Here is a 24,311-nt window from a genome sequence, read left to right as displayed (position 1 = left end):
AAATTCTGGGTGGCAATAAAGCCCCTGAAGTCAAAGAGGCCACATCCACTTGTAATGGCCACACATCAAGACATCAGCTGCTTGTAATTGATACCAAGATGGAGCTCTTGTTAATCCTCTAAATAGCTTATCTGTTTCTTAATCCGTTGAACTCCTAACAGTGACTAAAGATTAGGACTTTTAAAATTAAACAGGGAAAAAAAGCACTTTTTGTGAGAGCCATGGCATACAACTTTTAAGAATACATTTCTGTCAGTGCTAAGGGTGGTCCTTGCGGTAAGTAGAATTAGTTTAGGTGGGTTACAAGGCAGTTCCAAGTTTTCCCAGGGCACAAAGTTTTAATAGAAATAAACCTTGGTGGTGGGGGAAGGAAGAGAAGTATTAAAATGAGATAATTAGGCTAGAACAGCAGAAAGGAAGCTCACACAGCAAGGGGCTTTCCAAGAGATTAAACCTTTAAGCTTACATATTAGTAAATCATTTGCTATGCTGAAGGAGCAGAAAAAGAAGAGCTGCAACTTAGCTATTGGAGACGAAAGGAAATGGTATACAAAGGACTATGGACAATAGAATTAGTTTGATACTAGAGGAGCTTCAGAACTAAAGAATTTGTCCTTAGAACAAGAGTTTGAAAAAAATGGAACATTCCACAAGTTTCTTCATTTAATTGATGTAAGGATGGTAGAGAATCTATCAAGAACTTTTCCTGAATATACAAGAATACATGGATAACTAGTGGTAATTACAGCATTTGTCTTCACTGCAGTGATCATTTTTTATATATTTATTTTTTTACATAGACCAAAACTCACCTTGTTTTCGCACTGTAGTTTTAACCTGCAGTGTACAGAGCCAGACCTATCAGCCTTTTATATACTACTTTCAGTGAAAAAAACTACACAAAATATATGAACTCAGCACTTTATTTGATGAGTGCAAGCCCACAATTACTCCAGATTAATTTTCTGAAAGAACTGAATTCATAAATAACAAGTTAGTAATTCATTTAGAACATAGGTGACTTAGAGCTCAGGTCCATCTTGAATCAAATCCATCCCAGTTTTTACAACTCATCAAGAAAAGGAGTATTTCCTAAATTCCCAGTAGCTGCCATTGATTTCTTCCCACTTACAAACTTCTTTGCAGCCTGAAAATAAATCAGGAAAGTGGATATGGGGAAATATTCACAACAAGATAGCTGATGCTACTCATAGCATCAGCTTCAAGTTACGAAAACAAAGAACAAATCCTGGCACTACTATAATATACCATCATGTAAACAATCTTCCTTTTGCTGTATAAACCTAATTTGTTCTAATGCTCATTACTTTATAATCTAAACAGAAATGGCAGATCAACAGTTGGGTATAAAAGGCGTAAACTCTAAAAATGGTTATTCCTGAAATAATTATTACACCATAAAATACAGTGTATCTCATTACTACTAGAGCTATTGCTAGTTGCTGCTGCAATACAAATAAGCAACGACTGTGAAAAAACAAATTTTCTATCTCAGAATTTCTCTTTATGATAGATTTTTAGAAATTTGCTTCACGTACAAGCAACAAGGTAATGTGCAGCAGCAACAAAGTTACATCAATTTATCACTGAAAACCTAATTGCTTTTTTAAACACACCCATTATCCCAGACTCAGGCAACCTAAAAACCTTGACACAGAATCACCCACACTTGAACTAATATGAAGTTTTCCAAGAATATTAGCTGGCAGTTTTGGTAAATTTAAGTGAAAAAGATGAGAATTTTACATAATTCACAGCTACACTAGTTTTACAGTGTATTGGATTAAAGAGTCTTCTGTTAATAAAGTAAGTGAAGACATCAAAAGATACCCAGCTGGGATTTGTAAATGAGCTGCCTTTTCTATTTTTAAAGATAGTATATGTGTGTGTTTATAAACATCAGTTTTCCATAAAAAACCTGACACAGTGATTAAGGAGCACCTGTAGATGCTGACACATACTTACATTCACAACATCAGCAGTGGCTACAGAGTCGATTTTTTGAGCAACAACAGATGGGGATGTGTGTGTGCCAGAAACCAGGGACTCGGAGCCTATTTCATTCAGTAACCCTTTTGAGGTCTCCACTGACATCAAATAGTTGGCTTTCAGCTGATTTCTGCCACCAAACAAAGCATCAAGAATCAGTGTAAGTCCTGCTATTACCTTCCCCACCACCCCATAAATACAATGAGGTTTTGATCCTTTTAAACTCTCAAGACTCCATTTTGAAAGGTTTTCCTTTCCTAACAGGGAAGGATTCCATGATTAGGAAAGAGGCACTGTGAACAGACCAAGCATAAAATGACAGGTACTTCAACACCTACTGCCTCCCCACACAGTGAGAAAATCTCTAGCTCAGGATTTGTTTCTGTCTGAAGTAATTAATGCAGTCAGACAAACTATCAAGTTTAAACCTAATTTTCTCGTCAAAACCAGATGCATGCAGAGCAATGTTGCCCTAAGTGACAAAGCAGCAGTGAATGTAAATGGTCAGGCTCCTCCTGTAATAGTTCCATGTTTTGTTAAAAGACAGTGAATTCTGTTTCTTTTGTTTCTTGCAGAATCACTGTTACACATGAAAACCTTATTTTTATAAGCCAATCCTTCTATTCTGAAGACAGAAAGATAGAAAACCATTTATTCTGATAGCACATTATTAAGTAGCTTGGTGTTTCTGTTTGAATTGCCAGACTCTGCAAATAGAACTGATTGGGTTTGGGGTTTTTCTTTTTCAATAAAGGAAAAAGAGGAACACAGGAAATATATGAAGCCATTCCAGAAGGAAATGCCTTAAAAAAAAAAAAAAAGAAAAATAGCCACAGCAGCACTGTGTGTAACTCCCTAATACCAGGCAGCTTTGTTTAAAAAAACAAAAAGAACAAAACAAAAAACCACAAAACCCACAACACACAAAACAAATAATGCCCAGTATAAAAGTCTAGAATCCACCATTTAGCTCCTAGTAACTAAGGCAGAACCAATTAGGCCTAGGCTATCATATTTTGTGTAATTATGCTTTACATGAAGTATTTTATATATGCAACAGACAATATTTTCATTTTGCTACTTGAGTCTGTACTATATTGTTGTATTGCACAACTGCAATTTTAAAAGCTCAGTGCAGTTTAACACCACTTGGAGACCCCCTCCCCCAAATATTCCTAGGGGCATGTATTTCAAACACTTGGTGTAACATCACTAATTCAGTGCTTTACACTTGCAGACCCTCATTACTCTTTTTCTTTGAAGATGGCACAGATTGCTTATTATAATTGTTTTGGGAATTGCTCAGTGTAACTGTAAAGGGAATTACTTAAATAATGCAATTTAGGATTCTAATTAAAATATATCTTAATACTACAGAATATGATTAACACGACAGCATCTGCTGACACTTGCTAATTTCTTACATTGAAACAGTCTTCAGAAAATATTAACACTTCTCTACCAAGTTTTTATTAGGAAATAACACTACTGGAGAATCAGTGCAGCTTTGAAAAAGAATATTGACAGGGGCTCAGTTTTAATGCAGGACTGTGAGCAGTTCCCCATGGAAATAATTACAGGATAAGCGCTGCTGTCCAGAATAGTCTGAGTGTTTGACAAGTAGCTGCATGTTAAGAAACTTCTCTTTACAGCACATGAGAGTTCTTTACACACTTACTTTGCCATTGTGACATCGGCATCGGTGACACCGCCCTGAGCAACTGCCTTTACCTGGTTCAAAGCAGCTTTAATGACCTGAGGAAAATCAAATCATTTAAGACTTCTTCCCACATTATATTTCAACATGTTATTTCTTCTATCTGACATCTTGGAAACTTCAAGGGAAGAGCAGCTGACAATGTGAGGATTATCTGCCTGAACACGATTCTGAGCAGTTTTATAAAAAAACTAAAAACAGTGTAATGAATGCCCAAAAATGCACAAAAAGCAGTGTGGATTTTAACTGCACCACAGCATTACTTTATATGGTCTCACCATTTTTCATGAAAGTGTTCAGTTCTGCCAGCTTCAAGAGACAGCATGTTCTTCATCATATACTTAGGCTTACAAATGTAAATCAGCAATTACAGTCAGCAATTCAAGGCATTTTACTAACTCCAGTTCATATTATGTATCTGTCCTTCCCACAAAGCAAGTCTCATTCCCAGTTTACAGAGCTAAGTCATAACTGAACATGCAGCATTCCTTCCTATACAGGGAATCAGATGAAGTTCCTTTTTTTTTTTTTAAGATGAATCAGTCACTATCTCAAATCAAAACACTACTTTGAAGGTCATGTTGTTAATACTTAAAGTCTAATCAGCAACTCACCTCCCCAGCATTTGGAGCCTGGGATATGGTATAAATCCCAAAGAGCCCAGAATCAGAGTAATTAACATTAAATGCGGAAACCTGCAAAACAAACATTATCATCAACTGTTTCAAGTATCAGAGTAATTCAGCATCAAGCATAGGAAAATAATTACTATTAGGATCTAAAATACTGTAATTCAAGAAGCTAAAGTCCATTTGTGCTGAGGAAAGATCAGACTGGAAGCCCATCACTGATGCACTGTAATATGTGCAAGAATGAACTAAGATTCTAGCTAAAGGTAGAAACCTCTCAAAGATTATTAATACACATTTTACTTAAAAATCAGAGAACAGTAATCCTTGGAACTTACATCAAATGGCTGGCTGGTTGCTTTAGCAACACCCTGGGTCAATTTGCTGGTAACACAGCTTCCCCTCTTGACAAGGGGCCCAGCACCTAAAACGTACTGAAGGACACTGAAAGCATTTGCTTCTGTGCTCCCAGCAACAGCTCCTTCTGTTACAATAGCAGCATGGACAAGGCTATCCCCGGTCTGTTTCCTGATTTCTCCTAGAAATACAACAGAATAAAAGGTAATACAGTGTTGAATTAGAAACTACTGTACATTCAGCGGCACATAAAAGAAGTATTTCCCTTTAACGAGAGAGAAGCCAGGGCCTGAAATTACTGCATGTCCACTCAGGAAGGCAGCATGAGGCTGCAGGTAATTTTAAAAGGTCCTTTACATTCAAAATTTTTCTTGCTAACACAAAACCAGTACCTTAGTATACCTTATTTGAATGTGACCCTAAACCATGCAGAGTGTGGGATGATAAAACTCCACATAACAAATTCCCAGGAAAATAGTGTACCTTCTGTTCATAATAATACTTATGTTGGCTTACAGAAACTGAAGTTATTCCAATCAAATATTAAATGTTGGAAAATTTCTTTTTCCCCTTCATGTCTTTACAGAGACATGTGAAACTCCAACTAAACAGTAGCTGTTGGTAATGGTACAAGACACTGCTCTGAAAGAGCTGAGCATTGTTTTGACTTACCACATTTAACACATCTTCCCTAAATAGAAATCCTACCTCCACTTCCTGACAGCCCTTCATCTACTCTTACAGGAATCTTACCAGAACTGCCAAGAGAAACCATATGCCAGCTTGTTTTTTACTTTATAGAAAAAATGATGTTGCAGGTACAACTTTGTTGAAGAGCTGGGTTCAGTTTTATCCCAGAACTTTCAATGGTGGAAACTTCTGCTTATTTAAACAGGATATGCATCTGAACTGTCACTTCCAACACCCAGCATTTAGTGCAGCTGTATAGTTTTCAGTTGTAACTTTGAATACTACTACATTTATAACCAGAAAAATCAGTCACTCAGAATAGATACAAGAAACATCCTTACCCCCTCTATAAACAGCCTTTGCACCAGGAGCACCGGCTCCACTTCGGATATTTAGGAATTGCTCTGCAACTTGCTTTAAGGTAGAGTGCTTTATACCTGCAATACAACAGTTACTCTGAGTAATGCAATGACATTGAAAAGCTACAGCAGTTAAATAAAAGCGTTTGAAGCCTATGGTAACATTTTGCTTGTACAGAGAATTCAGATTTCTCCAGCAGTTTTCCCACATGACCTGCAGCATTCATTCAGGAACATACATACCTATTCCTACGAGAGCAATTCTTGAACTTGTGAAACTGTTCTGTACAAAATGGTGAAGCTGCAACAGTAAATTCATATTTTAGGGTATTTTGTTTAAAGAACAAAAATTGTGTGTGTTTCTGACATAGCCCCTTACGTTTCTTAAAGCAAATTCCAAAGCTTCCAAAAGGAACTGTCTATAGAATATCATTTTATTTCACTCCCCAGTGACAACTACAAAACCCTTTTATAGAAGAACACCTGCATTTCATTGACAGCCTTACTGTCAACAGAAAGCCACTGACATTAACCATCTAAATGCAAACATGAGTTCTGTACCCAGTACTAAAAGCTGCACGGAAATAAATTATTTTAACACCAGATCAATAAGGTAATAAATACTGATGGTATATATACTAAATTAATTTTCTCTCACAAGTGCCAGCATCCATTCCTGACAAAAAACTGAAACAGATACGTAACACAATAAAAACAACCCTACCTGCTCAGAAGTAATTTTTCCAACTCTGTAGTCTGGACAATACAAGGGGTTTGCCAGAGCATTTTTATAAGCTGCAGCATGCAAGTTTTCCAGCACTCCTGAGAGGAACAGAGTTTCAGATGATTAATGTAAGAGCCACATGTAATGAAGATTATGAATGAAACTAAATGGAGGAGAGCTGTGGTCCACTTTAAGGACCATAAGATCTGCAAAAGCAGGTCTGGAATAATCCAATTCATACGGAAGTTTGCTCCAGCCCAAGGCTTTGGATGAATCTGGCCTGAGGCCTTCTATTCTTCTGTAACTTATTAGAAAGAAACCAAACAAACTAGTAACTTTTATATGCTCAACACTTTTTGGCTTCAACAGCAAGCTATAAATGCAACCAGTGTTTAGAAGGGGAGCAGCAGAAAACAAAACCACACCCCAATATCCTTTTAATTAATTTCATAATCATCTTCACTGTAGGCATCCCTTGTTCTTGAGGAAGAACGGGCTCTCTAGAATACTATTTGTAGCTTTGTGAGGTGTCTCATCTATCTCCCTACTCAGATGAAGGATGCTAGTGTCTTCAATTCCCTTCTCATTAGTTTTTTTTTGCATTCCAACAGCATTCTAGTAATTCCTGTTTGATATTGTCCTTGTATTTGTTCATACTTTTTCCTCAAGAGAAAGATTCTTTTCTTCATAGTTCTGTTTCTGAACTGTAACTGAAAATACTGCATTACTATGAAAACCAACCTGCAATTGTATAAATTAAAGAAAAAAAAAAAGATTGTGACTAATTAAAAAAAACAGTAGCACTTCAGTATAAGCCCGAGATTCTTCCAACATTACACTGTCACCTGCAATGGGTTACAAAGGTAAACATGCTTCAGAGTGGTACAAATTATGTTTATTGTGTAGAACTACCTGGGTGATCTTGCATGACAAGAGTTAGTAACACAAGATATACTGGATTAGGCTTGATCTGACTGAGGCTTTGTGTTGTGTTTCCTCTTTGTTTTTCCTTAAACACACAAATCTAAATTTACAATCCTAAAGCTGGAACCCATTTTCAGTATGATGAAAATATATATTGTTTTTATACCAAAATAACCATACAAAATTTACAAGTCTTTTGTAGGGTACTGTTTTCACACCCATGAGTAATACCTAAATACAATTTTCAGAACACAAGCTTCTGCAAATACATTGTCAACAACAATCATGACTTGCACATTCTTTGGTTGTACTCGAAAAGAACCAAAAATGTAAAAGGGAAGGTGCCAAGGAGAATGGTGTAAGCTGTCTTCAGCATGTTACTTGCTGAACGTTACTACAGGCTGGAAAAACCTGTGTATTAAAAAAAGTTCCAAAACAACAGAAAGACCATACCTATCAACAAGCTGAAAAATTAAATGGTCATGCAACAGCAAAAGGGAAACTATTTTTTTCCACTTTTTTTCCATTTTGAAGGAACTCCCACAGAGCCAATACCATGGATCAGAAAATACACTTACCAGCTTGGGGATTCTGAAGTGCAATTACTTTATCAACTTTTAATTTTGGCTGAAGATCAGCTACTTCCCATGGTCTGAACTCTGGTGCTGTGGTGACATTCAGGAGATACTCCATTACGGTATCACTAGATAAAAAACATTACAAAGGCATTAAACACAAGTAACGTGTACTTCTTCTGCAGTTGAAAGCAATTCAAACTAATCTGTAAGCAACACATTAACAGCCAAATGCATCACTCCAGCCAGGGCAGTTATTAGCACTGCTGTACAAAGCAGGATAATTCAACTTCAATTCTGTAGCACTTGTATGCTCGGTAACATGACACAGAAGTTGAATATCAATATAGTAATTTACTGATTTATTACAAAAGCATGAGAATAGATATTCCTCCCACCCTGTAAAATGACAGGTCTTCACTACCAAGCAGTTTGTAAAGAAGGCAGTAATTCCCTTTATAGCCCATCCAGATACCTACACGTAGTCTCGCAGACATTCAACAGAGTAAGCCATTTTCTCTCTTGTTGCATGCACACTACATGAGAAAAAACCAAAATCCATTTCAGCAAAGAACACAGAAGTGAATTTTCACACATATTCCCCATTCATCAAATTCATCAGCAAGATACAGACTGGAATAACTACTTAACCTTAAATCTGTTTGGGATGACTGTTTAAAGAAGTGATAAAACACACACACAGTACAAACAGGCATAATTAAAACTCACATTTTCAGTATTCAAGTAATAACAAATGTCTTGTGACCATCAGAATTTAAGATGCCACAATAATTCAAGGTAAAACAGCAAATAAGGCTGAATAGCAAAACTTGAAGAAAAATGTGTGTATGTACTAAAAAAAGCAATTTAGTAATTACTCTCTTTGGGCAGAAAACACAGTTATCCTGTCCTTTTACTTCAATATATTTATTATTGACAGGACCAGAAAAAGGTAGAGTCTCAAGTCATAAAACACTATTTTTAACCACACTCTAGATAAAAAGATCTTACTGGATGATTTCAAGATACACTAGAAGAAAGCAGGCATAGTGAGATCCCTCTTATTTCTCTTACTATTGTTTTCTAGGCTTAAAACCCTCAAATCACGAAAGCCAACTACTGTCTGTATGAGTAGTATCTATTCACAAAAGATGAAGGAAAAAATGACTTTAGGAAGTTTATTCTCAAAATCTGAAAAGGCAGAAAGAAAACTAAGCTTTCTAGACAAATTATATTTTTTCCATGTGCACAATATTTTATTTATTGAAAAGTGTTTTTAAAATACAATTCATGAGTGCACCCTTGAAGCTTAACAGAACAAAAAGTACACGATGTTCCTTAACAACATTCAGTATTCAAGTACCACTTCCCCGCTGAGCTTACCCACCTACACATTGTTGTGCTTATTGTCTTATGTTTCCTTTAGTCACAGAGCTCATTTGCACCTCACCAACACAGATTATCTTTCTATGTGGCTACAAACCTCAGGCTGCCCCCAACAGCTTCAATGCCACGAGTGATCCGGAAGGAGGAAGCTCCTTTAGTAGTCTATTAAAACAAACATAAAAAAAGGGCAACTTACAATTCTAGCTATTTATAAAACAGATTTTGTGTTGATGGCAGCAATAAGAAAAACTACTCAGAAATATTCCCCACATGCCCAAAATCGAGTTTGTATCAGCCATGTGAATTAATTTTCACTGCAGCTTAAATAAAACGAGTTATTGTGCATAACTGAATATAGATATACTACACATATCTAGTTTAAGACACCAGAAGAAAGCATAATTATTAATAAATATTACTTCCCACCTTCCAGGAAGCAGTAACATTTCTCCTGCATTGAACCACATAACCAAGTGCCACTGTATGTTGTTCTCCACTTTGTAAGATCTCTTACATTAAATTTTACCATACCAGTTATCTTTGCAATAATAAATCTTTGACCATTTCACCTACTCTCAACATAATAACAAAGGCCATAAACACCTACCAAATTAGATGCAAGACGAAGCAGGTGAGCAGTTCCCAGGTTACTGGTGGTTTCATATCTGCTGCCTGTTTTGATAAACACACCAATTCTTGAAGTTGGAGAGAAGTTTTCCAGAGATGCAATAACTAAGCCATTTGGTAATTTTGTGATCTGTATTAAAAACAACAAAAAAAGCGCTTTGTTTTCATTCAGTGTAAGTACTATCACAGCTCTACTTTGACTGAGTCAAAAAAAAATAAAAAGAGAACAAAAAAAACCAACCCTGTATTTTTATACTGACCTCAAGATCCTGAGACTCTGGAGATAATTTCACTTTTGCTGCAGTTGCTGAGGGTGAAACTTTAGGAGCTACTTTAAGTGAGTAAAATCTCTTCTAGGGGAGAAAGCATAAGAGAATGGATTTCCTTAATTAGTTTATCACATGTTTCCTTATATACTGAAAAAGAACCTAATTTTAAATTAGAAATACAATGAAGGACTTCAAACACTGGAGTAAAAAGAGTGATTCCCTTGTAATTCCTCTGATTATTTTTTACATCAGTCAGGCCCTGTGCTATGACTTACACAAGGACTTTGGAATTTCAAGAAATAGCACTGTAAGAATGCTTTCCTCCCCTCCTCTCTTTGCTGCTGTACAGTGGGAATCTCTCTCAATCCTATACAGTCTGCAGGACACCTGCAGAGCAATTAACTGAACCAAGAGCCACAGCAATCCACATATGCAGCACAACACCTTGGAGGTCACTTTAAATTCCTTAGGTGTAGACAGTTCAGCTCCCGAAGAGTCACCTCAGAGCTCCAACCTGTCTGCACTGACTGCTGCATACAAAGAGGACACGAAGGCAAGTCCCCAGACTGCAGTTTGGACCTGCTAAAATGGGTCCAGAGGAGGCCATGAAGATGATCAAAGGACTGGAGCACCTCTGCTACACAGACAGCCTGAGAGAGCTGGGGGAGTTCAGCATGGAGAAGAGAAGGCTCCAGGGAGACCTCACTCCAGCCTTGCAGGACCTTACCTTAAAAGGGCTTTTAAAAGAGATGGAGAGAGACTTTTTATACAGGCAGACAGTGACAGGACAAAGGGCAATGATTTTAAACTGTCAGAGAGTTTAAACTAGATTTTAGGAAGAAACTCTTCCCTGTGAGTGTGGTGAGGCACTGGAAAAGTTGCCCAGAGAAGCTGTGGATTCCTCATCCCTGGAAATATTCAAGGCCAGGTTGGATGGGGCCTGGAACGACCTGGTCTAGTGAAAGGTGTCCCTGCCCATGACAAGGGCCTGCAATGAGATGATCTCTAAGGTCCCTTCCAACCCAAACCATTCCATGATTCTAGGATTCCAATAACCAGAAGCAGTCCTTCACACAAAAAAGGTGAATATCACAAAAGCCCTGCCTTCAGCAGCTGGCAACAGAAATGACAAGACTATGGATTTCAAATCTGAAATGATATTACCTTCCACCCACTTTAGAAGTTGCTTATACTAGAAAATTTACATATTACTCTTGTTTTCCCATTAAAAAATAAACTAATTCCCATACATCTCAAGGTGAAAGCCTAGTGACAGAAACACCACTGCGCTCAGCTGTAAGGATGCCAGTGATGTAATTCCCATTGCTTTATCAGAGACTGTCCACTGTGAGTCTAGGAAAAACTCCTTTCTTCCCCCTCCAAGGATTTGGTAAGACACTTAGTTTTAACCTCTAAGTCTAGTTATTTATGAACTATCACTGCATATCTAAAACTGACCCAAATACACGCTGTCACTCAGAGGTCATTCTCCATCCCTCTCGAGCGCATTCGCAGGCGGGATCCAGCACAGGTTCTACCCCAGCTGTCCGCCGGCTCCATCAGAGCCTTTGAGCAGGACAAGCCCTCTGCCTCCTGCCCGCCTCCGGGGCACGCCAAGCCCCAATGCCAAGGGCACCACCTTGTCCCAAGCAGCTGAAGCTTCTCCAGCGCGGCGGGACCGCCTCCCCTCCCCTCTTCCCGTGCCCCGTCGGGCGCTGCCGGGGCGGCTCTGGCAAAGCCTCGGGCGCCGCTCGCTGCGCGGCGCTCCGGGCCCGGCCCGCGGCCTGTCTGACCTTCAGCCGCCGTCCCGCTCCGCCGCCTGCCCGCCCGGCCCGCCCCCAACCCTGGCGCACGCCCCGACCCCGCGGGCAGCCCGGCAGCCCCGCTGCCGTGACCGCCGTCCGCCGCCCTCCGCCCGGCTCGCCGCTCTGGGCTGGCCGGGGTCAGGCCCGCCCGCAACCGCCGGGCCCGGACTGCGGCTGTCACCGCCAGCCGGGCATCTTCCGCACCGCGCACGACGCGCGCGGGTCCCGCTCACCGAGAGGGAACGCGCGACTACCGGGAACCCCTTCATCGTCCCGCGCCCCTCGGCTCGGCCCCGGCCAGGACAAGATGGCTGTCCCGGAGGGAGACCCCGCCTTCCCGGCACGCCCCGCGCCGCGCTGACCTTCCAGCGAGCGAACCCCCAACTCTACTGCTCCGGCGGGACGGCGCGCCGGGAGGCAACAGCGCCGCCGCGCGGGCACCGGGGGCTGTGCGCCTGCCGGGGTGTCGCCCCCTCCCGGGCACGGGGGGCCGTGACACCCTGCGGGACGCGGGGTCCCGGTGGCGGCGGTCGCTCGGGAATGTGCCCCGGGAATGTCCCTCCGGAACGTGTTTCGGGAATGCCCCTCGGGGCGGTGCCTCGGGGCGCGGGCCCCGGTGGCGGCTGTCCCTCGGTCTGTCCCTCGGGGCGCGGGGTCCCGGGGTGGCTGTGCCCAACCTATGTCGGGGCCATTCCGTGGCGTTCGCAGCCTCCTTCCCCCGAGCGCTGCCTGGGTAAGGCGGGACAGCGGCGGTGCCTGCGGGCGCGGCAGCTCCCAGGGCACCGGAGCTCCCCTCGAGCAGGACTTCAGACGGGACATAGCGGGGTGCCCGTGGTGGGCGTGGGGCGCGGAGGCGGAGCCGAGAGCGGCGGGGCGGTTCCGCGGGGCGGTTCCGCGGGGCGGTTCGGCGGCGGGACCGGCGGCAGCGGGGCCGCCCCGGCGAGTTCCTACCGGCCGTGCGGGCGGTGCGCGGTGTTGCAGTCTCGGAGTGCCGTCGTCCCGTTCCATCCTGTCCCGTCCGCCCGGTTCTCGCCATGGGCTCGACTCCGCCCGTGTTCATCGGCGCCGAGGAGGTGGAGAAGCACCTGCACCGCGCCAGCCTCCTGCTGCCGGCGCTGGAGGCCGCCCTGGCCAACTTCTCCGCGGGCGCGGCGGGCGGGGTGGTGCAGCCCGTGCGCACCGTGCTGCCCGTGCCCCGCCACGGCGGGTGAGGGACACGGCGGGGTAGCGGCAGCGGGGGTGGCGGACTCGCGGCGGGGAAGGGACCGGGTGGGCGGATTTGGAGCATCAGAACCTTGGTACCGAGTTACTGATTAACCGGCCGGTAGCGGCGTGGCGGGCACAGCCCGCTGGCTGTGGGCTCCCGGGATAACGGTGCGTGAGTAACGCGGGTAATTCTCCCCCCGAGGTACCTCGGAGTCATGCCCGCGTACAGTGCTGCGGACGATGCGCTCACAACCAAGTTGGTGACTTTCTATGAGCACCTGAAGGACTCCTCTGTGCCTTCTCACCAAGCGACTGTCCTCTTGTTTGACCCCAGCAATGGCACTTTGAAAGCTGTAAGTCTCGTGTGTCCTTCTGCATTCTTCTTTGCTCATGCTGTCAGTTCTCGCTTCTGCTTCTTGGAAGCTGGAGCTGGTGTAAATTGGCCTGAATTTACCAACATCATCAGTGTGTCAAATCAGGATTTGGCCTAAAGCTGCCTATGTTTCCTTTGTGTTAAACTGTACTCACCGTGCTATTATTTACTGCTGCTCGCGATTTGAATCTGATAGCTCAGAGGGGAACTGGAAGAGAGAAATGATCAGGAAAAATTTATCTTGCATTTGAAAGCAAAAATACCCCTTACCTTGTGGATAAAGAGTGGATCCTGAACCATCTTAAGTCTCAAATTGAAGGAGATTTACAATTTGCATTGCAGAGAATAGTATTCAGATTGCTTTATTTAAAGAATTTAAGAATTTTTTTTAAGAACAGTGATGATTTGCATTGCACTTTAATAATAATGATTTATTAAAGGGCCAAAACTTATCTTGGGTTTTTTTACCAACTGTGTGGGCTTTTTAAGATCCATAATTAATATGTAATTTATATTATATTGTATTATATTATATTATATTATATTATATTCAGTAGCTAATGCACATTGAGGCTGTAGTGTCCCATGTGTGATACACATTTAAGGAATTCCATGGTTCCCTGTCACCCCTCTGTACAGACCAAGACAGTGCAGACTGGGGAACCACTGCCAGCTTGCACTGGTCCCTGGTCTTACTGGAGTGCAGAGCGTTGGAGTCATATCCATCTATCCCCTGCACTGGAGAGCCAGGGAAGTGCAGTGCATCAGGAGTTAGGTGAGTTAGAGGTGGCTCTTCTCTGACCATTATCACTCCTTTTGTGCTGATGGAATGACAGGGAAGAACTGGAACAAACAGAGAATCTGCCCAGTTTGAACGTTACTCTATGGTTTGTGGTTGCTATAATAATAATTGCCATCTTTTACATGTGTATATGTTTTATGTCTGTAATACCACATCATTCACAAATTGGATGAAAATGTTTGGCAATTATTCATATTTTCAATGTTCATGTCAATCTGTTTGAATTTTTTTGAAGGTCCTGGATGGCAGTGTCATTACAGCAAAACGGACAGCTGCAGTTTCTGCCATCGCTACCAAGGTGTGTCTTCTGTTCTCTCACGTGGGGCTTGGAGTTACAAAATAACTAGAAGGAATGATTCAAATGGCTTTTCATCCAATACAGCTTTAAGTTAGATTTATGACAATGTATGTACTTTCAGGGAAAACTTAAGCTCACTGTTTTGAGTCAATCATGTCTGGCTTTAACACTTTGCGTGTGATTGGAGAAGGATCCGAGTTACATTTTTGTGGCTTCTATTGCATGCTCTTCTACGAATTTACTGAGCTGTCTTTCTCTGTAATTTTCTTTCTTTTGTGTTTGTCTTAACATGCCCCTTTATGGCTTTGGGTGATGTAGCTGTGGTGATATATTGAATTTTATTTAGATAGATGCCTTCTGCTGTCAGGACAGGACAAGTGGGTTGCACTGGACCTGTGAAAAGAGGGAAAAAGCACATTTCCATTTTTCTTAAGAAAGATAATGCCCAGTATAGATGGATAACTTGTCCAGAGGTGTCTGTCAGTGTCTCTGTTGTCACTGGAAGATGTCCAGATGACTGTCCCTGACCATGGCCATAAACTTCAGTGTCTGAAGGCAGGTGAGGTGTATCTGGCTGTGTGTTGCTTTACATCACCTCAATTTCAGTGGGAAATTGTTGTGTTGGAATACTTTTTAAAAAGAATTTTTGGTTTTTGGTTGGGCTGCTAACAGCAGGAAGAGAGCAAGTGACCATGCATTGCACAGGAGGGTTTTAGCCTTCACCTCAAAGGGTGAGGCAATAAGAAGAGGGCCAGAGCTGAAAAATACTGTTGTTTGTCACCCCTCAGCTTTGGACCAGAATAAAGGCTGATCTCACTACTTTGTGAGGGGCAGACTTCATGCCAGGGTGACTCTATCCATGGCAATGGAGCTGCGCTGGCATAAAATTGAGTGAAGGACCTGTCCCCAGGAGCTTCTCCTGAACCAAAGGACAGAATGATTTACAATGAGCTCCTTGGACAGGAGGTTACAGGACCTCATCCATTTTGGCCATTCTTTATTGGGTCAGTTCTGATGGTTTTTATGCAGTCCATGCTGGCTTCAAAGGAGCTTGGCTGCTGAAGGTACTTCAAGATCAGATCCTTCATTATCATCTGTTGTTTTGGGAAATTTTCAGGAGTGTTTGAGTTTAGCTCGTATTTGTCATCTTGTCCTCTTTATGGCATTTGCTTTTCAAAGACCCATGGTCTTATGCAAAGAACCTTTGAAATCAGTGCTTCAGAGTCTTTAAAAGACACACTAAAACAAGTTCTTGTTACTGGAAAATGGGATTAATGAGATTTTTTTTCCATTTGTTTGAAGCAGAATAAACCTTGAGAGCCTAGACTCTAAAGCTTTTTAGACAGGACTGAGTGGCCACAGCAAATGCATAAACAAGGGTAGGTTAGGGCTGGACTCCAGCAGCCCTGTCTTCTCCTTTGCCAAGTACTGGTGAATCACAGGCAAGAACTAAATCAGAAAACCAAAAGCAACTGTAGAACTGAATTGTATTATTTGTTCCTCAGAACCATCCCTGTTTTTACAATATCTGTGTATTATGGCTCTTGCCATGCCAAGATATGTTTGTGGTGTGATTTACGGCTTCAGTGAATTCAAAAAGCTGTTTTAGTGTGGGGCTGCCAGGACCAGTTTACCTGTGCAGCTGCCACTCTCAGTACTGATGGTTTGTGGGGTTCTGCTTTTAGCCAGTGCAGAACATCAGCACTGTGGTTTTACATTCAATCACCCCCATGGGTGTGTCAATACTGGAGTGTGCTGAGGCTCCAGAACTTGCTGTTCGTGCTGTTGCATCTTAGATCTGAATTTCAAGTCAGACAATTCAACACTGGAATTAAGCCAAGATGTGTTTTGGTGCTATTGATGCTAGCTTTTGCATTAAAAAAAGCCCAATATATATAGTGATTATTGAATACTTGTTTATATACTTTTCTGTTGTTTAAAAGGACTAACACTACTGCTTTCTTTTGTAGTATTTTGATATGTATTTTTAATGCCTGTTAATATATTGTTCTTGCATATTCTCTTTTTTTTTTTTTTTTATTTCTGATACTGTTCAGTTGCTAATGCCAGCTTTTGCAGAAGTGCTGTGCATTTTGGGAGCTGGTGTTCAAGCATACAGCCATTACGATATCTTCACAGAACTGTTCACGTTTAAAGAGGTAACAGACACATCTTAAGAGGATACATTTATCTGTCTCTGTTATGTTGCAGGATCCATTATAAAAAAATTACAGCCAATGAAGTTGTATCAGGTCAGGCTGGGATGGAGCTCCTGTTCCCCCGAGCAGCCCTCACAGTGCTGTGCACTGGCAGCTCGAAGGGTCTGATAACACCCCAGTGTTTTGGCTACTTCTGAGCAGTGCTCACACAACATCAAGGCTGTCTCTCCAACATTTGTTTCTGTTCTATTAAACTGCCTTTATCTCGACCCACAAATTTTTCCATCTTATTTTCTCTTCCCTCTCCCTGTGCTGCTGGGGAGCGGAGTGATAAAACAGCTTTCTGGGCACCTGGTGTCCAGCCATGGTCAATCCACCACAAAAGGTTAATCATATTTGGTTCTGTTTCTACAGAACCCAAGAAGAACTGGAGCAACTGTAGAATTTCTTGTTCAGATGTTGGTATTTCAAAAACATAAAAGGTTGGAATCAAAGTTGTTTCAGATAGCTTTTTGTCTGAGACGATCCTACTGTGTATGCCATGCTTGCATAAGCTTTTTGTGACTTTCCCTTAAATGTTTTTTTTGGAAATATTTACATTTTATAAGAGCAGCTCTACAAGGAGCTGTTATTCTGCCATCACAAAACAGGCATTGCAATGTAGCCAAACACTCATGAAATTTAGTCACTTGTATGATAAGACCACTAAAGGGGAAAAAACCCCCAACCCTTAGGATACGTTTATCTACTGAAAACTTAAACCAAGTGTTCTGTTTCAGCAAGGAGAGATTCTCCAAGTTAATCTGTCTTTGTTTTGTTTTGTTTTCCGTGTTTCTCTCCGTGAAGGTCAGGATATGGAATCGCACCCAGGAGAAGGCTCTGAAGTTTGCCAGTTCTGTCAGCGGTCCCGTGCGGGTCTGCTCCTCTGCCCAGGAGGCAGTGACAGGGGCTGATGTGATTGTGACAGTCACTATGGCAACAGCTCCCATCTTGTTTGGAGACTGGGTGAAGCCAGGTGCCCACATCAATGGTATGTTCTGTTCCCATGGTGTCCAGCATGTGTTCATTAGCACGTTGTTTAGCATCACCCTCTGTTGAAAAACAGTTCTCTGTGCTTCATGGAACGAATGTTCTTTCCATTTTGACTTTTCCATTTTAGCAAGGACTGCTTTTCCCAGCCCTGTCTTCCTGGAGCCAGAACACCTGCATAATCCAGTAGGGGATTTTTGCTAGAGCATGGGATTTTCTCTTTTCCCATCTGCTCTTTTCTCTTAGTGGTGCATCATCTTTGCCCTCATGTTGTCATTATTCTCACCTCGCTCTCCATTTAAATAACCCAGATGAATGTCTTATTTCCTAAGTAGTTACTGCTCATTGTTATATTTCCCTGGTGGTGTCATCTTTTCTTCCACCCATTTTTTAAGCTCCTCTATTTGTTTCTTTTGGGGCTGATCACACCAATTTACTTTTCTACTTGAGTTCTGAAAATGCAATAACTGATAAGAACATCATCATTTAACCTCTAATTATAGTGAGGTTTGGGGGGGTTGCTTTTTTTTTGTTGCCTACCTTGTAATGATGTTGCCACACTATTGTTTGGAGTCTCTGGACATGCTCTTGTTTGTTTATTTTTATTAATTGTGGGCCTTGTTCAGATGACCTTGTGCACTTTCTAGATAGCATGGTAATAAGACAAAAGCAACTTCTCAAAGGGAACAATTTGAGGTCCCACATTCCAGCAGCATCCTACCAATTTTTTAAACTCAATTTAGTCCTTTGTCATTGAAAGTTGCTGTCTGTGTTATGTCATGGCATGGAAGCCAGAAATACAACAAAATCAATTAAGGTCCACAGTTGCTGAGGCGACACAGACACAAAGACCTCTCTCCTTTCTTTGCCTTTTTTTTACCCTTCCTTGAGGCATTTTTACTGTTTGAAGAGGCATTTGACCAACATGGAATTTATTGTTCCGTAACAGTTGACATGTAAAAATATCTGAATATAGTATAACTGGGTAGTCCTTTTAGTTTTTGTTGGGTTTCTTGTTTGCTTGTTTTTTAAGCCCATAACAAGTTGATAATGATCTTGGTACTGTGTGTAAAAAGTTAAGCTCCATGATTTGTTTTCAGTTTCTCTGGGTAAGTGATAATCTAATAAAGGTGTGTAAAATTAATTTGGTAATGATCTGATGAAAACAAGGGTGCTAGAGATAACAGACAAAGGGAGAGGACTTTCTTTTGTCTCAGCTACTCAGACTCTTTTGACAAGGATATTTTACTGACATATCAAACGTTGTTTTGTTGTCCTATCAATCAGTATTTCTCCAAGGCTAACACTGTATATTTTGTATATTACATTTCAATAGTAACGTCCATTGTTACTTCACACGTGTCTTTTGAAGAAAATGTGGTTTGAATTTGTTTTAAACATTGCTCCCAAGTTCATCAGTTTTGTTACTTTAGCTGTTGGAGCAAGCAGACCAGACTGGAGAGAACTGGATGATGAGCTGATGAAGAATTCTGTTCTGTTCGTGGATTCCAGAGATGCTGCTCTGACAGAATCAGGAGATGTTATTTTATCAGGGGTAAGACTTTCTGAAATGATGGGCTTTATTTTTGTGACAACTGACTTGCATTTGAAATGAGTTGGTATTGATGATGTCCTGCACTGAAACCTTTAGGGCATGAGATGTAATTGTTAACACTTTCCAGGCAGGGGTTGAAAGATAAACTGGTTTCAAACTGAGACTGCTGTGTCTGTGACCAAACCATGCAACCCCCATATTTACCATTACATGGCACCATGTTACAGTAGCATGTTTGCAGCATTGGCTTGTGATGATAACAATGTATTGCTGTTGAAAGACCTACTTCTCCTGCAGTGTTTGGTTATCTTAAGTGTTTTCAAGTCTATTTATTCAAACCTGTAACTTTCTTCCCATGAGATTTCAGTGTGATTGACACTGAATGGACCAGCCCAAAGAATGGACCACACAAGCCAAGCAGACAATGATCTGCACAGATTTGCCAGCAGGGACTCTTTGAGGTTCAGTGGAGTTTTCTTTTTCTCTTTTCATGTGTCTGCAGAATAAATATGATTTACACTTTTGAGGTTTAACATAAGAGCTCCAGATATGGTAATGTGTGTGGAATCCCATGTGTTTTGTTGGATAAGTAACAAGCTATCCACTGTAAAAAACCTTGCTGGCTGAGGAAAGTCTGCCAGCTGTTTTTCTTTGAAAACCATTCTGCTCCTCTGATTTCTGTCCAGTTTCTATATTATTTGTCTGAATGCTGATCTGCTTCACCATGGAAAGTAATCACTTTTGGGATGCAGCACTGGAGGAGTTCTTTCTTTTGAAGTCACTCAGAAGAAAAGGGTTTTTTTTTCTCTTAACATACGTATGGGTATTATGTTTTTGTATTAATATGTATTTTCTTCACAGGCAGAGATTTTTGCTGAGCTGGGGGAGGTATTGAAGGGTACAAAACCAGCCCTGCCTGAGAAAACAACAGTGTTTAAATCATTGGGTAAGAACAGCCCCTCCTGTGTACAAGTCTGACAGAAAACAATGCCTTGTTCTTTATTAGGTCCCCCATGCGTGGGAAAGCTGCTGCTCATCTTCAGAACGGCTGTGGCAGTGCACTGCCCACAGGAACGTAGACTGTGATTTGCATTTTCCCTTTTTATTTCCCTTTTTATTTATCTAGCAGGATTGATGTAATGAAAAGTGATAGGAAAGCAGGCAAACAATAGGAAGTCCATTTTCCATTTCACAGTTGTTCAAGACATGACTGCAGCATTTATTAATAGAGCTCCAGCCCGACTGCCCCGCTGTTCCACCCGTGGGGTCTGTCTGACCTGAGACAATGTGACAGTGTCCCGTGGGGCTGGGCTTTGGGAAAGGGTGGCCCTGGGGATGAATTACCATGCTCTGAGCTACATGACATCTCCAAAAGGGCCCAGTTGTGATATGAACACTGAAAATTAAGATTCCTACTGTTACATTAACTTCTTACAGCACACCCAACACCACATGATGGCTATGGACTTTGAATGTAGCACTGTAGGTGTTTGGGATGGGAAATAATTCCTGTTCCTGTCCAGTTAGATAAGCTCCTGAGTGTTCCTGTTCCCTTCTGAAGCTAAATTATTTGTACAGCTGAACAGCTGTTTGAAGGTGACTTTAATTCTTTTTTAGGGATGGCAGTTGAAGATACAGTAGCAGCAAAATTTGTCTATGACGCGTGGTCAGCTGGTAACTAAAGAGAGAAGTCTACAATGCCAATGAGGCCAAGAAAATAGTTTGCACTTAGTTTCCCTGAATCCTGTGTTAACAAGGAAGGCACCAATCCTATCTGAATGTGGCCCTTCTAGAACATTCAAGAAGGAAAAGTAAAATTTCAGCAATAGACTAATTTCTCAAGTTTTCTAATTTCAAGTGTTAGATACTTGCATTATTGCTAATAAATGTCTCTCTCCTGTAACAGCAAGTATTAGATGTTTGCAGTGACACTAACAAGGGTATCTTTACATATTTTGGTATCATTCTGGAATCAATGCCTTTCCTCCCTGATTATTTATGTAGCAGAAGCTTGTGTGTAGATTTCATGGTTTTTAGAGGGTTGGTTCATTCTGGTGTAAAATGCATCAGTTTGTAGAATGGACTCTGGCATCATATTTACCTGTGAAGGTACTTTAAATGCAACTCTGGGTTTCAGTGCTACAGTGACAGTGACCTTGTCTTCAGCCTCCTGGGAACACAGCTCAACACTAATTCCTGGACACACCTTCCCTTCCAGCTCACACTGGAAGTCACCATTTTTATCCCCCCTTGCCATCCACCTTCCCTAGCCCTCAGACTCAATGGTTTTTCACTTAGGAGCACAGTTGTGAGTGAGGATTTATGTAAATAACCATGCCTCCATACAGTTAGGTTTCTGTTCAGTGCTTCCCTTAGCACATGCCTTGCTGGGATATTGCCATTTTCATATTGCAAGGAGTCACACAGAATGTGAGGACTAATATGTGTGTTGATTTATCTGTATTCTCTAGGGAGATTTTGCTATTAATCTATGGTGCCTCTAAGTTCTTTTTCTAAGCTTCTTGAAGGAACCACCCAAACTGATTTCACGTATACAGGCAAATATTTTCAGTTTGGCTGTGCCATGCTTCAATTGCTAATTGTTCCATTATCGCAGATATTAGCTGGGGCAGGAATTTTCATGATCCTTTCCTGGCAGAGGAACACAGTGACATAAGGAAAAGTTCCAGTTTTGTGCTGTTATGCAACTGCCTTGCAAAAGATTGAGGATCTGCTGAAAAACAGCTATTGCCCTGGAAACAAATTCCTGTCTCAGGCTCACGAGTTTTGCCTTGTGAAATTTTATTTCCATTTGCGTATTATTTCATGCAGGCTATTAAGTGTTTCTTCGTGCTCTGGAAAAGTTGGATGACAGGGCATTTTATAACATGCCTGTAGAATAGAGCAGAGCAACAGGAAGGAGGGTCAGAAGCAGTTGGCATTAAAGCCCTGGAGGGTGCATAGGTAAGTGTAGAAGAGGTTAATGAGTACAGTGCAGGTGTGATGTAAACAATACTCCCAGTTACAAGCCTGGTGTAAGCTAGTTGGAAAATGTACTAAGTGGCAGAGTTTGTAATTTGCACAGGTAGCGTAGAAGGGTACCAGACCACTAAGTGAGTAGGGCTGAAGGATGTTTCCTGTGGATCCAACGTGAACTCCATTGATCCTGTTTATTCCATCAGAAGGAACAACAGAAATTTCTCTATGAGCTTTTGCATTTTAATTGTAGCAAAATTACTCTCTGTTTTTACATGTCTTGTTTCTTCTCTGTCATTTCTGAGGTGTTCAGAAGTGTATGTGTTGACTTAGTTTGTTACTTCAGTGATGCAGAACTACACTAACTTGAGGTAAACATGAAAGCCAGCGATGTTCCATTATTCAAGAACTGTATGGAAACTTGCAGTTAATAATTATGGCAGTATTATCCCAGTTCTGTGCCAGTGTGACACCGGATTTGTAATTTGATGTGTTTGGGAAGAAGACAAGTCCAGTTTATTTTCACATGTACTGTCCTACAGACTATGCACTTTAAAGAGTAAATGGAGCCAGTCCAAAGACCTGGTTCTGAAAACCCACACTGTTCTCAGCCTCATTGGCAGTGGGAGATTTTGGGAGCCTGGCTTCAGTGTTGCACCTCTGATGTCATGAAGAGGATTTGGTTCAGTTACAATGGAAATTGCTTGAATGCCACCTTTAGATTTTTCTGAGGGGAAATAATAGCATCAATTTCTATGTTTCCTTCTCTTACAAATTAGTGGATTATGAACTTGTGTAACTTGCATTTATATTAAAATCAAATAGATACTGCTGGTTTTCTTTGACTTTCATGTTGTTGTCCATTACTTTTCTGGTTTGTGGCTGATTTATTTTTCCCCCATTTTTTTTCCACAGAGCTACTTTATACCATCCCATAAGAAAAGGGTTAGCACTATCGCACTTTTTTAAATTAAAAGTATAAAAATAAAAAATTTATTCAGTTGCCTACAAATAAGTATCATATGGGGTGCTCTGGGGCTTCTTGCAGTCTCTTGATACAGTTTCTGGAGGACAAGGGACGCCCACAGGTCTGGTGCTGTTCCTTTTAGCTCCAGAGTCACTGCAAATACCTAAGGAGATGCCTGAACACTGAGGAAGCCTGTGGCAACTGAGTTATTTATGTGCAGATGGTCTCTGCTGTTCTCTCTGGTTGTCAGAGGCTGCAGATGAGTAAGCAGGCAGATTTTCAGTGCAATATGGAGATCCTTGGTTCCTTGCAGTGCTTTCTCCTCTACCTCCACTTGCCTCCCATCGGTGACAGGCATTTGCATGCTTAGAGTTGTCAAAAGTATTTCCTGGGTAGCTGAATCCAACCCACTTATTTAAAATCTGCCCTGAAAAGGGTGCATCATGCTCAGCACTTTGCAGCAGAGAGGAGTCACTGGAGCAGTACAGACCTTGTGCCAGCCCTGTGTGCTGGGGGTGTGGAACTGAGCTGCTGCAGGGACCAGAGGATGCAGGGAGGGATGAGGCTGGGCTGGCCTCAGCAGCAATGGGAAGGGGGATTGAAAATCCACTTAATCATATGCCTTCAAATATGAAAGATTAATTGGTTCCTTCTTGCTTTGTTAAACATTTGGGAGTTTCTTAGCCAAAATGAAAACAACCAGGCACAGAGTCTGGGGGGAAGGTGTCTGGATTACTGTGCTGAGCACAGCAACCATGGAAGGTTGCACAGAACAGGACTTTGATGTGATTGCTTCATATAAGGACAGATCGACCTGCTGTAGTGCAGGAATCCAAGCAGGGAAGAGTGCAGTATAAAGTTCAGCCAAGACAAG

The 24,311-nt window shown here is 41.6% G+C and overlaps 2 protein-coding genes across 5 annotated transcripts; one reads left to right on the top strand and one right to left on the bottom strand.

The window, feature by feature from the left end:
- Positions 1-905: 905 nt before the first annotated feature.
- Positions 906-13,105, bottom strand: LOC116451799 (cytochrome b-c1 complex subunit 2, mitochondrial). Of its 4 annotated transcripts, none has more exons than XM_032125610.1 (14): positions 13,024-13,105; positions 10,259-10,351; positions 9,979-10,128; positions 9,469-9,533; positions 8,465-8,521; positions 7,989-8,113; positions 6,487-6,584; positions 6,006-6,063; positions 5,745-5,840; positions 4,695-4,894; positions 4,342-4,422; positions 3,689-3,765; positions 1,987-2,140; positions 906-1,147 (listed from the first exon to the last, which is right to left on the bottom strand). In XM_032125610.1, the coding sequence occupies exons 1-14, from the start codon at positions 13,078-13,080 to the stop codon at positions 1,064-1,066; spliced, it is 1,395 nt and encodes a 464-aa protein (XP_031981501.1). In that variant the 5' UTR covers positions 13,081-13,105; the 3' UTR covers positions 906-1,063. The 4 variants fall into 4 exon arrangements, with proteins under 4 accessions (XP_031981501.1, XP_031981503.1, XP_031981504.1 ...); XM_032125612.1 differs by lacking the exon at positions 13,024-13,105 and adding an exon at positions 12,306-12,413; XM_032125613.1 differs by lacking the exon at positions 13,024-13,105 and adding an exon at positions 12,306-12,411 and having other exon boundaries at positions 10,259-10,348.
- Positions 12,987-23,315, top strand: CRYM (crystallin mu). The gene is made up of 8 exons (XM_032125615.1): positions 12,987-13,279; positions 13,481-13,631; positions 14,689-14,751; positions 16,809-16,910; positions 17,757-17,940; positions 19,373-19,494; positions 20,356-20,440; positions 21,112-23,315. The coding sequence occupies exons 1-8, from the start codon at positions 13,107-13,109 to the stop codon at positions 21,174-21,176; spliced, it is 945 nt and encodes a 314-aa protein (XP_031981506.1). The 5' UTR covers positions 12,987-13,106; the 3' UTR covers positions 21,177-23,315.
- The last annotated feature ends 996 nt before the right edge of the window (positions 23,316-24,311 follow it).

This window comes from Corvus moneduloides, chromosome 16, assembly GCF_009650955.1.
Source record: "Corvus moneduloides isolate bCorMon1 chromosome 16, bCorMon1.pri, whole genome shotgun sequence".
NCBI classification, from domain to species: domain Eukaryota; kingdom Metazoa; phylum Chordata; class Aves; order Passeriformes; family Corvidae; genus Corvus; species Corvus moneduloides.
Note: the sequence above shows the minus strand (reverse complement) of the source record. Positions and strands in the feature narration are given on the sequence as shown.

What these genes read in the sequence shown, in the direction of transcription:
- LOC116451799 (XM_032125610.1), bottom strand. Translation starts at nt 13,080, where the DNA reads ATGGAACGGGACGACGGCACTCCGAGACTGCAACACCGCGCACCGCCC. An exon ending in TTCGTCTTGCATCTAATTTG is followed by an intron (nt 9,534 to 9,978) that starts GTAGGTGTTTAT and finishes TTGTTTTAATAG; the next exon opens with ACTACTAAAGGAGCTTCCTC. An exon ending in GCTGTTGGGGGCAGCCTGAG is followed by an intron (nt 8,522 to 9,468) that starts GTTTGTAGCCAC and finishes TTTCTCATGTAG; the next exon opens with TGTGCATGCAACAAGAGAGA.
- CRYM (XM_032125615.1), top strand. Translation starts at nt 13,107, where the DNA reads ATGGGCTCGACTCCGCCCGTGTTCATCGGCGCCGAGGAGGTGGAGAAG. An exon ending in GCCAGGTGCCCACATCAATG is followed by an intron (nt 17,941 to 19,372) that starts GTATGTTCTGTT and finishes TTGTTACTTTAG; the next exon opens with CTGTTGGAGCAAGCAGACCA. An exon ending in AACAGTGTTTAAATCATTGG is followed by an intron (nt 20,441 to 21,111) that starts GTAAGAACAGCC and finishes ATTCTTTTTTAG; the next exon opens with GGATGGCAGTTGAAGATACA.